Genomic DNA, 13,595 nt, shown 5'->3' on the forward strand with positions numbered 1-13,595 from the left:
CTTGCGCGATATGAACCATATTTGTGCGCGACTTGCTAGATATTTACGCTCAAAATGTTTTCTGGGATAACATCAATGTTATAATTTCCCACTGAATAATGTAATTGTTATGTACAATATATGTTATTATTATGCAATTATATTGTTAAGTGGGAAATTATAACATTGATGTTATATTACTGTTATTTTTGTATTTGGATCTATATAAACTTTTATTAAAAAGGGAAATCACTTTCAGATACTACGCAAACACAAAAATTCATCATTAGGATTAAAATTATGTATCATTATAGAGATAACATAACCTTGAATGCTTCGTGAAATGCTTGTTTCTCTCTCAGTAATAATGTCGATTATTTTCGATGTCAATTTTGTAAAATCCTTATCCTCTGATATATCATTGGTGATCATTATGCTAAAAATAGAGAGAGTTATATCTATGGAAATAGCTACTTCCATGATGTACATGGGAATCACATTCACGATATCTTTATAAATTAAAATTTGATAAAAAAAATTACGTTATCTAATTTATTTATACATGATATCGATTTTAAAATTTACATACATAGTTTAATTTTTTTAAATATTATAAAAAGACATTGATTGTCCCTTTTAAAATCTAAAAAATTTAGGATATCCAGTTTTGTATAATTATGCAAATTTGATACATTTTTGAAACTATAAAATTGTAATATATTGTTGAAGTTGTCGATAATTCAGAGATTTATTTGGCTGTGTTCCAAATTGAATGCGTTCCGTTTCATGCATGGATCGCACGGGTTAGCCTGGAGCACATAAAAAACTTAGACAGTAAACTTAAGACTTAAACGAATCGACCAATCACAGTCGAGCAATAAGGCAGTGGTTGCCTTATTGTTTACTGTCGTTGTTTACTGTCTAAGTTTTTTTATGTGCTCCAGGCTTTACAGCGCATCATATGAGCGCATTGACCATCGACATATAAGGTTTGTTCGCGTCGCATGCCCCAACATACTCCTAAAGTCACTAGATTAACAAAGTACCGCAATTTTGATCTCAATAAGATAAGCTCGAGCAAAAATGGCGTCCGATAGTATAGATATAGGCTGTGATTATTGCATTTCTCCACGCAACAACCTGGCATTTTTGATATTTTCTTCTTTTTCTGCGCAACAGAAGGAATTTCCTCACCTCACACACAACAGGACACAGGACAGACCAGGATCAAGGTTAAAAAAATTGCACTTAGTATAGATAGCTACACAAAGTGTGCACTATCTGCACTATCGGACGCCATTTTTGCTCTAGCTTATCTTATTGAGATCAAAATTGAGGTACTTTGTTAATCTAATGACTTTACATACTCCTACTCACTCCAATCAGTTGTTAGATAGGTCAGGTTTTTCGCGCATGCGCGGCGAACAAGGCCTCAATAAAGTATCTAATACAGACAAAAGGTATGCCACTGGTCGCTCGAAAACATTTTCTCTTAGAAAATTGTTTCGGGCGATCAATAGTACACATTTCTATCATATACTATACGAATAACTCACGATTATTTATTAAATATCACAAAACTTTTAATAAACTATATCTCACTCAACTATATGTCTGTATGCCAAATAATTTTTCTCGAGTCCGCCAAATCTTCGAGACACCTCCGATTAGACACAGTACAATTGGACACAACTGGCTTTGATTGGCTAATCGTGCTTGATCGTGCTGGTTACCCTAGACATCGATATGATTGGCTGTGTCTAATCGTACTGTATCTAATCGGGCAAATCTTCCACATATGTAGTGCGTTCGAAAATATGTTTGGTCAGTGTTAGGATAAAAGATAAAGTTGGCAGTATTGAAAACTCCCAGTGCTACGTTTCGTTTCTCCCACTGGGATCATTATGATTATATTGTACCGTATGTACACTGCGCGACAACGATTCGTTCCGTGGCCCCTCTCTCGCGGGGCAAAGGGAGCGTAGAAGTGACCAATCAGCTGGCAGCGTGGCAATAGCTGATTGGTTAGAAGCTACGTTCCCCTTGCCTCGCGAGAGGGACCACGGAACGAATCGTTGTCGCGCAGTGTACATACAATATATGAAAGTATTGCAATTACACTAATTATTATTATTATGGAACTAATTATTATTATGGAACAATATATTTTACTCAAAAACATCATTTTTGAATCTTCGAGTAGTTCTTCTTCAGATGATAATAATGAAGAATTACAAAATATTTTATTCGAAAATAGAGGTAATAACAATAGAGGTGAAAAGAAAATAGTACCAAACATAACAGATTATTTGGAAAATGTTATTACCAGATATACAAATATTGAATTTAAATCACATTTTAGGTAAATTGTCACTTTATTATAATTATTATTAATATAAAACACACGTTCGTATTAATAATAATATATGTGATGTTATTAAACATATAATTATAAAATATATTTAACTACTTATTTACCTCTATTAGGCCCAGTTCCATAATCCAGTTAATCCGAGTTTAAGTAGTGAAAGTTGGACCAATCAGGACCCAGTTTAACGTATTAAACTCGGATTAACTCGAGTTGTGAAACCGGGCCTTAATATCTCAAGTAGCAAATTTTTTTAATTCTAGTGATCCCAGTGGGAAAAATGAAACGCAGCACTGGGAGTTTTTAATACTGCCAACTTTATCTTTTTTCCCAACATCAACCAAACATATTTTCGAACGCACTATATACTATACTGGAATGTGCACTGTCGTAGGAGAAAACGGGACGAGCGAAAGGTTGATGGCAGAGAACTAGACGTGAGCGCTTACGTCTGTCGTAGTCGTGGACGTAAAGTAAGACAGAGAAAAACGTATGTTGTACAAGGCCATTGTCACAATGGCCTTGTACGACATACGTTTTTCTCTGCCTTACTTTACGTCCACGACTACGACAGACATCTAGTTCTCTGCCATCAGCCAAAGGGAAAAGTGGAACGATACCTGTTCTTTTCTATCGTACTCTTCAAGCTGAAAACATTGGCTACGTTCAGTGCATATGTGTTGAATTGAATGATGATCAGTGTTGAAAGAAGTATACATGTGCGTACATGTATGGTAAACTAAATAGAGACACTAATGTTAAGACTGATGTTTGTAACGAAATTTTGATTGGTCAATCATATAAAATGATCGACCAATTAAAATTTACTAGACGGAGACAGAAATCATTCCAAACTGTTCCAAAGCAACCTGTCCTTTTCTTTCGATGTCCCCGGCGTTAACAAAGGCAGTGCACATTCCAGTATAGTATAGAGTTCACTGGTTTCGACCAATCGCGTTGCTTAATTTGGCCGTAACCAAATTGAGGAACGCGATTGGTCGAAACCTTACTGATATGTCTTAGGGCCTATCCAGACAAACTTGCATAGGTGCATATGCATAACATAAGACCACATGGACCAATGAGCATCGAGTATTATGTTATATAAGTCAATATGGCGACTTAATACTCGATGCTCATTGGTCCATGTGATCTTATGTTATGCATATGCACTTATGCAAGTTTGTCTGGATAGGCCTTTATGGTGCGGTCCCATGATACGGAACGTATGCGCAATGCGGAATTGGCAGAACGAAGTTCGTCCAATCACAGACATTCCGTCAATTGCGTTCCGTTGAAATATATTTTCTTATGTCCCATGGAGCGGAAAACGCGGAAGCGCAATTGGTGTTGGCCAATCACAAGATTCTTTCCCATAGATTTTTTTGTTGTCTATATCGGAACAGCGTACATTATTGGCTCGCGCAAATTACGCTTCCGTATTTTCCGCTGCATGGGACATATGAAATACAAATTTATGCGGATCGGATTCACACATATATGTCAAAAAATTCATGAATTTCATATATAACTTTCAAAACTGACAACAACTTAATATTGAATATGAATTCTGAAAAATTGTTTATTATTATTTGTGGATTGTTAAGTAAATTAAAACAAAGTTGGTATATATTTAAAAAGAATGAATTACGCCGTAAGATTATAAAATTATATTCATTGTATATAATTGTAAAAAGAAATGAAAATATTAAAAAACGACGAAAATATTGGATGCGACCTATATTCAGCTTAGAAAGAAGATTTCAACAAGGAGCAAGTGAGAATCTTGTAAAGGAAATGCTGATCGAAGACACAGAAAAATATATGGATTATTTTAGAATGGCACCTCAATTATTTGACGCATTATTAGCATTAGTTGGACCATTCCTTGTTACACTCTTATTTAAAATATTTTTTAATAATATTCTTACGGATATCTGCTGTTTCGACATTTTTCATCATACATACAATTTCGAAGTTCCGCACAAAATGTGTATAAAATAGAAACTTGCGGATAGAAATCGGCGGAACAGACATAAAACAAGTTAAACCAATCGAGCGTTCCGCCAATTCCGCATTGCGTATACGTTCCGTATCATGGGACCGTACCATTAATGGTGCGGTCCCATGATACAGAACGTATACGCAATGCGGAATTGGCGGAACGCTCGTGATTGGTTTAACCTGTTTTACGTCTGTTCCGCCGATTTCTATCCGCAAGTTTCTATTTTATACACATTTTGTGCGGAACTTCGAAATTGTATGTATGATGAAAAATGTCGAAACAGCAGATATCCGTAAGAATATTATTAAAAAATATTTTAAATAAGAGTGTAACAAGGAATGGTCCAACTAATGCTAATAATGCGTCAAATAATTGAGGTGCCATTCTAAAATAATCCATATATTTTTCTGTGTCTTCGATCAGCATTTCCTTTACAAGATTCTCACTTGCTCCTTGTTGGAATCTTCTTTCTAAGCTGAATATAGGTCGCATCCAATATTTTCGTCATTTTTTAATATTTTCATTTTTTTTTACAATTATATACAATGAATATAATTTTATAATCTTACGGCGTAATTCATTCTTTTTAAATATACACCAACTTTGTTTTAATTTACTTAACAATCCACAAATAATAATAAACAATTTTTCAGAATCCATATTCAATATTAAGTTGTTGTCAGTTTTGAAAGTTATATATGAAATTCATGAATTTTTTGACATATATGTGTGAATCCGATCCGCATAAATTTGTATTTCATATGTCCCATGCAGCGGAAAATACGGAAGCGTAATTTGCGCGAGCCAATAATGTACGCTGTTCCGATATAGACAACAAAAAAATCTATGGGAAAGAATCTTGTGATTGGCCAACACCAATTGCGTTTCCGCGTTTTCCGCTCCATGGGACATAAGAAAATATATTTCAACGGAACGCAATTGACGGAATGTCTGTGATTGGACGAACTTCGTTCCGCCAATTCCGCATTGCGCATACGTTCCGTATCATGGGACCGCACCATAAAGATGCGGCCTCATTGACGCTAAAAAGTAGCGTCAACCATTGGTTGAACAATGAAGCAACTATACTTACCTCCTTGTTCAACCAATGGTTGACGCTACTTTTTAGCGTCAATGAGGCCGCATCTTAAGCCTTTTTATAGCTACTTTTTAGCGTCAATGAAATTGCACCTTTAAGCGGCCTTTTCATTGACACTAAAAAGTAGCGTCAATGAAATTGCACCTTAAAGTATGTTCTATCGCGACGCGAACACCTAGTCGCCATATTAGTTCCGGTGACGCGACGTATTGGAACGTATTGGAGTGAGTAGGAGTATGTTGGGGAATGCGATGCGAACAAACCTATAATAACCTTAACATCAAATACATTTGATAAGTGATGTCTAGACTTTGGCAGTATGGTGTACCATTTATGATTTTTATACTTGGTGGATCATTTGGCCTTCGAGAATTTACGGAATTACGGTAATTAGTTATTTTTACCAAACTTTTTTACCTGAATTTTTTGATATTAAGTGAATTTTTACATTCAGATATAGATATAAAAGAACAACTGAAGTTCCTTCAATACGGGACGAATTGGAGAAGGAAGGAATCCAGACAAGGCCATTAGAAGAAATCACCTTAGAAAAAGAATATGAGAAATTACAAAAAGTATATGCCAGTATAGTAATACAGATTAATAACTCTAATGTTGCAAGCTTTCTGAAAATATAACTTAATATATGTAAAAAATAAGATTCTTCTAATTTTATTTGATTAAGATAAAATGTTTCTAAATATGTATTTTAAGAGAGAAGAGAAAATAATTATGAAGAATATAAACTTTAAATAGAAGTTTATAGAGGAGAATATTACTCCATATCAATATTCTATTCTAAAAATTTATATATTCTCATTTCAAATATCTTTAATCATGACATATTCATGAAGAAATATTGTTAAATATGCTGTTTAAGTATACTAAATAATTTAATATTTAATTTATTTGGCATTATATATATTTTCCTATACAGAATTATAGTTTTTATATTCCAAAAAAAATCCTACTGCAATTTGTTTTAACACATTATATATTTTTTCTTTAGGTAGACCTAGACAATTGGCAGAACATCCGAATATCAAGACCATGGGAAGAATCAGAAAGTACAAAGGTTTAATTATCAATTTTTATTGTATTTTATCATTAACATAATAAGCAATATACGATTAACATAATAAATAATATATAATTTTTATCAGTCTTCAGAAAAGATGATCATCTTTAGTTATATATGAATTTTTACTAAATAATTAATTCTAAGTTAATTAAGAGATAAACATAATAAAGCAAATGGTTATAATTTTGTATAATTTATTCTGCTTAATTTAAAGTGAAAAATTTAACAAAAATTACAAAATACCTATTTTTTTATAAAGAATGTTAAATCATATAATGCTAATAATCTTGGTAAAATATTTGTCTGATATTCAAGTTACTATCATAAACATATTTGTAATAAGTTCTAATTAATTAGTATATAATTTGAGATTTCACAATTAAAAACTAAGAGCTCTAAAATATTCTCTGAGTGAAATTGTTTTGCTCATAAAAGACTTCTTATATATAAAATTATAATTCTTGACAATGCATATTCAATTTTATAATCAAATCATTATTATATAAATTCTTATGTTCAATTCTATATATAAATTAAACTTTTCTTTCTCACAAGAAATCATACATATAGCAATCATACATATAAAGCAAAGTCTGAAAGGATAATTTTGTCTTGTGAATCATATTACATAGTCATATTTAAGAATCATTCTAAAGGAATTTCATTACAAATTATTGAAAAAGAATTTTACAATGTAAAGTAAGAGATAAAATATTGAAACATTTCTTAAAGATATATTGTATATTACTAGTGTTGTTTTTTAGTTAATTCTTGTATATGGCAGCATCTATATGGCAGTACAGATAAATAAACAAGATAGAATTCGCATATTTCTGTTATATTGATTTACACGCGATTTCCATCTTAACTAAATATTATTTATGTGTTTATATTAATATCATATTAGTTGTTACATTTCGTTAATTATAATCGAATTTTATTTACAATATTTTGAAACATTCGAAGAATATAATATCTATTGAGATACTTGCAAAAATAATACATCTAGATTTTTTCAAAATGAATGTTTAAAATTTTTTAAGTCAGTGTTCATGAATCCCTCTGCAAAGAAAATTCCATATTCTATCTTTCATTATATATATATATATTTTTTTTTTTTTTAATTTAGCATGAATTATGTGTGTGTGTGTGTGTGTATGTACGAACTAATATATACATATATATACAGAGTCATCGAAAAGTATCGGACCCCCCTAATATCTTCAGTTAGAATGCATTTTGGAGAAAATATCCAATAGCAAAGTTGTATGGTTTCAAGTGGGGAGTAAGATAATGACCTTGACTTTGACCTTGACCATGTCCTTCAAGGTCATTTCAAGGTCAACCTTATTTTTTTAAATGGAACCCCCTACATTTTATTGCATATTCTTATAACTTATCTCGAGAGCTTTCCAAAACACTATAATAAATTATTTTTCCATGAAATACTTTTCGAGTTATGAGGCTTGAAATCATTTCTTAATTTTACATAAACCATAAAATATCTAGCAAAATATTCATTTTTTTATTATCTTAACCTTAATACTTTTATATACAAAATAATGAGAGAAACCAATTGGTCTAAAGAAAATATAGTTTAAAAAAAAATAGTAATTAACAATTACATATTTTTTCTTTTGAAACAACTATGTGTTTTTTTTTACACCAATTGATTTCTCTCATTATTTTGTACATAAAAGTATTAAAGCAAGATAATCGAAAAATGAATATTTTACTAGCTATATTACGGTTTATGTTAAATTAAGAAATGATTTCAAGCCTCAACTCGAAAAGTACTCAATAAAAAAATATTTTATTATAGTGTTTTGGAAAGCTCTCGAGATAAGCTACAAGAATATGTAATGAGAAAATGTAGGTTCCATTTAAGAAATTGAAGGTGACCTTCATGTGACCTTCAAATAACTCTTCAAGGTCAAACCAATGATACCATCTTATGTCCCCCTAGAAACTTATACAACTTTTGTCTGAAACATTTTTTTGATTTTTCATTATTTTCCGAAATATTTGGCTGGGGAAATTAAAATGGGCCACCCTGTATATAATACATGCAAAATTAAAAAAAAATTATTTTTATATTTACCTTTTTTTGGAAGCCATACATACTCAATAAACTTTGCTGTCTTGCAACTAATGATAATTGTTTACTTTGATGCAATTGTTTTCTTTTCGTTGTTGAATTAACTCCTTTTACCTGCCAAAAAAAATTTTAAATTAAAGTAAAAATTAATTAAAACTGTCTTTTCTATGGATTTCAGTGAAACTTTTTATATAAATATATATTTACCAGATTTATTGAACTTCGTTTTTTGAAAATTTTTTTCTTATGTAAGGAAATTTGTTGATCTTTAATACTTGAGCATTCTGATAAATTATTTTGCAAACTATTTTCATAATTAATTGAATCATTAGCGACTTCCATATTAGAACTCAATGATAAACATTTATCTAAAATGTAATCTTTATCAATTGTAGAATGTGATACTTCAGTTAAGCTGTAGTTACATGATTTTTTAGAAACATCTTCACAAGTGTTAGTCAAATATTCATTTTGCCCTAATAAGAGTGCATCATCAAACTCTTTATCCGAGTTTATATTTTCTAGGTGGTTTACTACAGATAATGTTTCTAATGGTTTATGATTTGCTCTGATATCACATATACTATCACTTGTTTCTGGAATTATATTACATTTTGTATTTTTCAAATCGACACCTTCAATTCTCGTATTCTTCAAATCAAGTACATTGATCTTTTCATCATCTTGTTTTGAGAAATATTTGCTTTCTACTATATTTTCATCTATGATAGTTCGTCTTATACGCATTAAATTTTTTCCTTTTCTTCGACTATTCCCATTGAACAAAACACTCGGCGAGGTTGTGAGATCGGATACTCGTTTAACAAATGGATTTCTGAATTTAAATAATTCTGGTGACGTATTATTTCCTGCTAAGTATAAATATTCTTCTACTTTCTCTTCAGAGCTAGAAATTAATTTAGCATCTTGACTAGTATTATACATATCCAAAATAGTATTTTCATCTGAATCCTGACATTCTGAAAATTTATTGCATGGTATAGTCGGATTATTGTGCAACTCTGATGGAGTGTTTTCATCATTTACAACATTTCTTTGCATAATCAGCTCTTTTTTAGCAGTACTTGATGAATTTATCGCATTTTTAGAAAATAAGATATGATTTTTTGTTTTTAATTTATATTTGGTTGACCAAATGCTAATGTAAATCAATGTCAATGTTTGTCCTACTTCCACGTCTCGTTTCCTTTTGCGCTCCTATAATTTATAATACAAATTGATATAAAACATTTTCAATTCAATTGCATATCATATTATTTTCAAGGCAAATAAAATGTAATTTAATAACTAATATAACAACTTACAATTTTATCTGGATTAAAATTGTGAACTATTTTTAAAGTAGACGGATCGCAATTGCCGAGGGCTAGTTGGAAAGCAAGGTCCGGATCTAATTCTTTACCAGCATATTGTAATTGATCCTCGGTAATGTCAGTTGTGGGTGGACTTAATCTCACTTGCTTTCTTTGTAATGGGCAGAACACTAATTGATGTTTGAATGTTATGTCTGCTAATATAAACGCATCTCTATATTCCTGTGTTACAACTAACGATTTCATATTGAGTACTGATCCTATACGTGTCAACGCCTTGAAAAATATAAACATTAAAGTTAGGAAAAAGAGAAGGTATACAAGCATAGCTTTCTGTGTTATTACAAAAATATATGTATAAGATTTTTGTTAAATTTTCTTTATCTTATATCAGAGAATTTGAAAATAGTATATCAACTAACTCTATGTATATTATGATCTGTATTTCTTGAAATAAATTTTCGCGCCTTTGCCAATCCGATACCAGGAAGTGAAGGGAGATAATCACAACCAGACAAAATACAAATGTAACGGAACTTATTCATATCAAACTCTTCAGGTCGCATATTCATTGCTAAATGTAATCGGTCTTGCTCAATTAAAACTCCATTTCCATTAAAATCCATTTTGAAAAATATCTACAATAAAACAAGATATAAAATTATTTATTAATAACAAATAAGTGATTTATATTTCTAAATTTTTTCAATTATTTATATGTCTGTTATCATTTGTGTTATTTAAAAAATTTTTTAAGAAAAATTGATAATTTTTTAATAATAAAAATATTGATAGAAGTTTTTTTATCTATAAAGATTATAAGTATTATTTACATTATGTTTCACAGTATTATACATAACTATACTTATATTAAATTATTACACAAAATATCTCATAGTTATCGATTTTAATTTCAATAATAGATACTTTGACAAATTTAAAGTGAAATTTTTATTAGTAGAAATTTCTTAATATATCTAGTTAAGTAATGAGTTTAAAAAAACGAGTTTACATAACTTTAGGAAGCTAAATGATATTAATAAAATCACATTCTTCAAACAATCTTAAATGGACTTTAAATGGACAAAATTTAATTACAGATATATAATATTAAAATATATGTTTCAGTGCATTATTTTGTATATATGTATTATTCTATTTGAACAAAATACAATTGTAAGTTGGTCAAAAACTCTGTCATTAAAAATTAATAAAATATTATCATGAATATCATATTTCAAAAATAATGAAATTTATTATATATTTGAATATATTTTTATATGCATATCATTATAGTTATAAACAAAAAATAAATTTGAAATTATAAATACACACACACACATATAAATATATATGAAATATACATATGAAAAAATATACTAACTTTCTTACATCCAAATAATGTCAAGTCACTATCCTCTGTGATAACAACGTCAGCTATATTGCTAATATTTAAATATGCTAATTGTGCATCTGCTTCATAAGGAGCTATAATGCAGTCAATATTCTCATTTTGGCAATGTTTAATTAATTCTAATGCTATTTCATGAGTAATATCTATAGCTCGTTTCAATAAATTTCTTCCCTCCGCAACTTGACCCATTTGTATTAATTCGATTGCTTTTTGACGATTTATTTGTCTGGTCCTAATAAATAATGTAATATAAATTATTATTTATTGATAGTTCAATAATCATAAAATAATGTCAATTGATTAAATTTAAAGCAATTTTAGTATAAATCTAATTTATAAACATTCCTTAATATTACTTAATAATATTAGTAATATTTAAATGATTCTAACATACTGTCGTCTTTTAATTTCCGTGTGTTCCTTAGCAGGCAACCGTCGACCGTCAAATACCAAAATTGGTTTTATTTTATACTTTAGAAGCATGTCTATATACTTCATACAATACAGAACATATCTATGACATAAAAAAATATATAAATCTTTGATATTCTAAATGAGTGTCAATATGTATATAATATAATAATTGCATTCTTACGCATTTGTTGTCTGTCCCATCATCAATTTTTCAGCACAAGAGAATACACCTTTGTGTAACCAACAATATGAATCAATCGCGACAACACTACCGGAAAATTCTTTAATATTTGTCCTCTTAGAAGACTTTTCTAAGAATGGTAGCAAACCGGTAATACCCATATTTATGAATTAATTTGTTCCAAACAATTAAGAAGCAATTTAAAACAATATTTTTTCTATGCTGAGATTATGTCGCCGGCAATTGCCGCCAAATCACGTAAGGTTTGTTCTTGATTGCTGCACTGAGTTCCTACCATAGCAGTGGGCCTGTTCTTTTTAGCTGCACTGCTGCACTAGTGCAATAAGTTAGAAAGATACCAACATACTTTCTTTCACTCTAACTAATTGCACTAGTGCAGCAGTGCAACTAAAAAGAACAGGCCCAGGGGTCCTATTCTTGAAATTGTGCGAAAAATTATCGTATGCGAAAGTAACGCTGCGCGATTTTTGATTGGTGTATATTCTTAAATCTAAAAATATACACCAATCAAAGATCGCGCAGCGTCACTTTCGCATACGATAATTTTTCGCACGATTTCAAAAATAGGGCCCCAGGCAGTGTTCCGATTAAGGATTCCGTGCGCGCGCATGTGCGGCTCTACACTTGCGCGACCGTAAAAGTACACTCCACGACAACGATTCGTTCCTTGGTCTCTCTCTCGCAGGGCAAGGGGAGCGTAGCCTCTAACCAATCAGCCACTGTCACGCTGTCAGCTGATTGGTCACTTCTACGCTCCCCTTGCCCCGCGAGAGAGGGGCCAAGGAATGAATCGTTGTCGCGCAGTATACAATGTAATTTCAAAAGTCGCGCATGCGCAGAACCGCATATGCGCGCGCACGGAATCCCTAATCGGAACACTGGCCCCAGGCCGGTATTTATAATAGTCCGATCTTATATTTGAGATCGTCTTAAGTTCGAGCTTGAAATGCTACGCAGTCATTTAATTGGTTGAATGAGGTTTTAAGCCGGATCTACATTGGTTGTATCGTAAAGTCGCAAGTCGTGATGCGGGGTCTACAATGCGAGTCATAGGCCGGTATTCATAGGGTGCTTTCCAGCAAGCAACACAGGCGACACCGTGTCGCTACAGTGTCGACACAGGTGCTTTCCAACTACGACACAAGTCGACACAATCGTACACAGCAAAAATGCTGTGTTCGCCTGTGTCGTCGTTTTGTAGCACCCCAGTGAGTGCCAACATAACATTTCATATTTGGTATCATTAATTTTTTTAAGAATGGTATTGCGTGATATTGCGTCCAAAAGACATCTAAAAGACGACTTAAAGACATCTAGACGTCTTTAAGACGACATAATGTTGTGTGGGAACGTTCTGAAAATTTAGACCTAGTGACAACTATTAAAAGTGACTGCCCTGCACTCTAGTGGCAAAATAAAATAGCTAAAAAGCGTTCCAGCTACAAGTCGACACTGTGTAACACTGTGTCACACAATGTATCACTGTGTTACCATAGCTGGAAAGCACCCATAGTCTTATATTTAAGCTCGTCTTATGTCTGGTCCGAGGTTGACTTAAGACCTCATTCAACCAATCAAATAGCTGCGTAGCTCGAACTTAA

The 13,595-nt window shown here is 31.4% G+C and overlaps 2 protein-coding genes across 3 annotated transcripts; one reads left to right on the plus strand and one right to left on the minus strand.

Annotated features, from left to right (window-relative positions):
* The first annotated feature begins 5,650 nt into the window (after positions 1–5,650).
* LOC105255876 (cytochrome c oxidase assembly protein COX16 homolog, mitochondrial) lies at positions 5,651–6,638 on the plus strand. Its single transcript, XM_011265404.3, has 3 exons — positions 5,651–5,837; positions 5,906–6,026; positions 6,461–6,638. Exons 1-3 carry the CDS (start codon positions 5,752–5,754, stop codon positions 6,530–6,532), a joined length of 279 nt encoding a protein of 92 aa, XP_011263706.1. The 5' UTR covers positions 5,651–5,751; the 3' UTR covers positions 6,533–6,638.
* A 781-nt stretch (positions 6,639–7,419) lies between these two features.
* On the minus strand, positions 7,420–12,261 carry LOC105255875 (exonuclease 1). 2 transcript variants are annotated; one of them, XM_011265402.3, is made up of 8 exons: positions 11,974–12,261; positions 11,773–11,892; positions 11,349–11,610; positions 10,387–10,602; positions 9,956–10,240; positions 8,838–9,848; positions 8,634–8,744; positions 7,420–7,594 (listed from the first exon to the last, which is right to left on the minus strand). In XM_011265402.3, the coding sequence occupies exons 1-8, from the start codon at positions 12,132–12,134 to the stop codon at positions 7,583–7,585; spliced, it is 2,178 nt and encodes a 725-aa protein (XP_011263704.1). In that variant the 5' UTR covers positions 12,135–12,261; the 3' UTR covers positions 7,420–7,582. The 2 variants fall into 2 exon arrangements, with proteins under 2 accessions (XP_011263704.1, XP_025266747.1); XM_025410962.1 differs by lacking the exon at positions 7,420–7,594 and adding an exon at positions 8,494–8,517.
* Between the last annotated feature and the right edge of the window lie 1,334 nt (positions 12,262–13,595).

This window comes from Camponotus floridanus, unplaced genomic scaffold, assembly GCF_003227725.1.
Source record: "Camponotus floridanus strain SB8 unplaced genomic scaffold, Cflo_v7.5 scaffold36, whole genome shotgun sequence".
NCBI lineage: Eukaryota > Metazoa > Arthropoda > Insecta > Hymenoptera > Formicidae > Camponotus > Camponotus floridanus.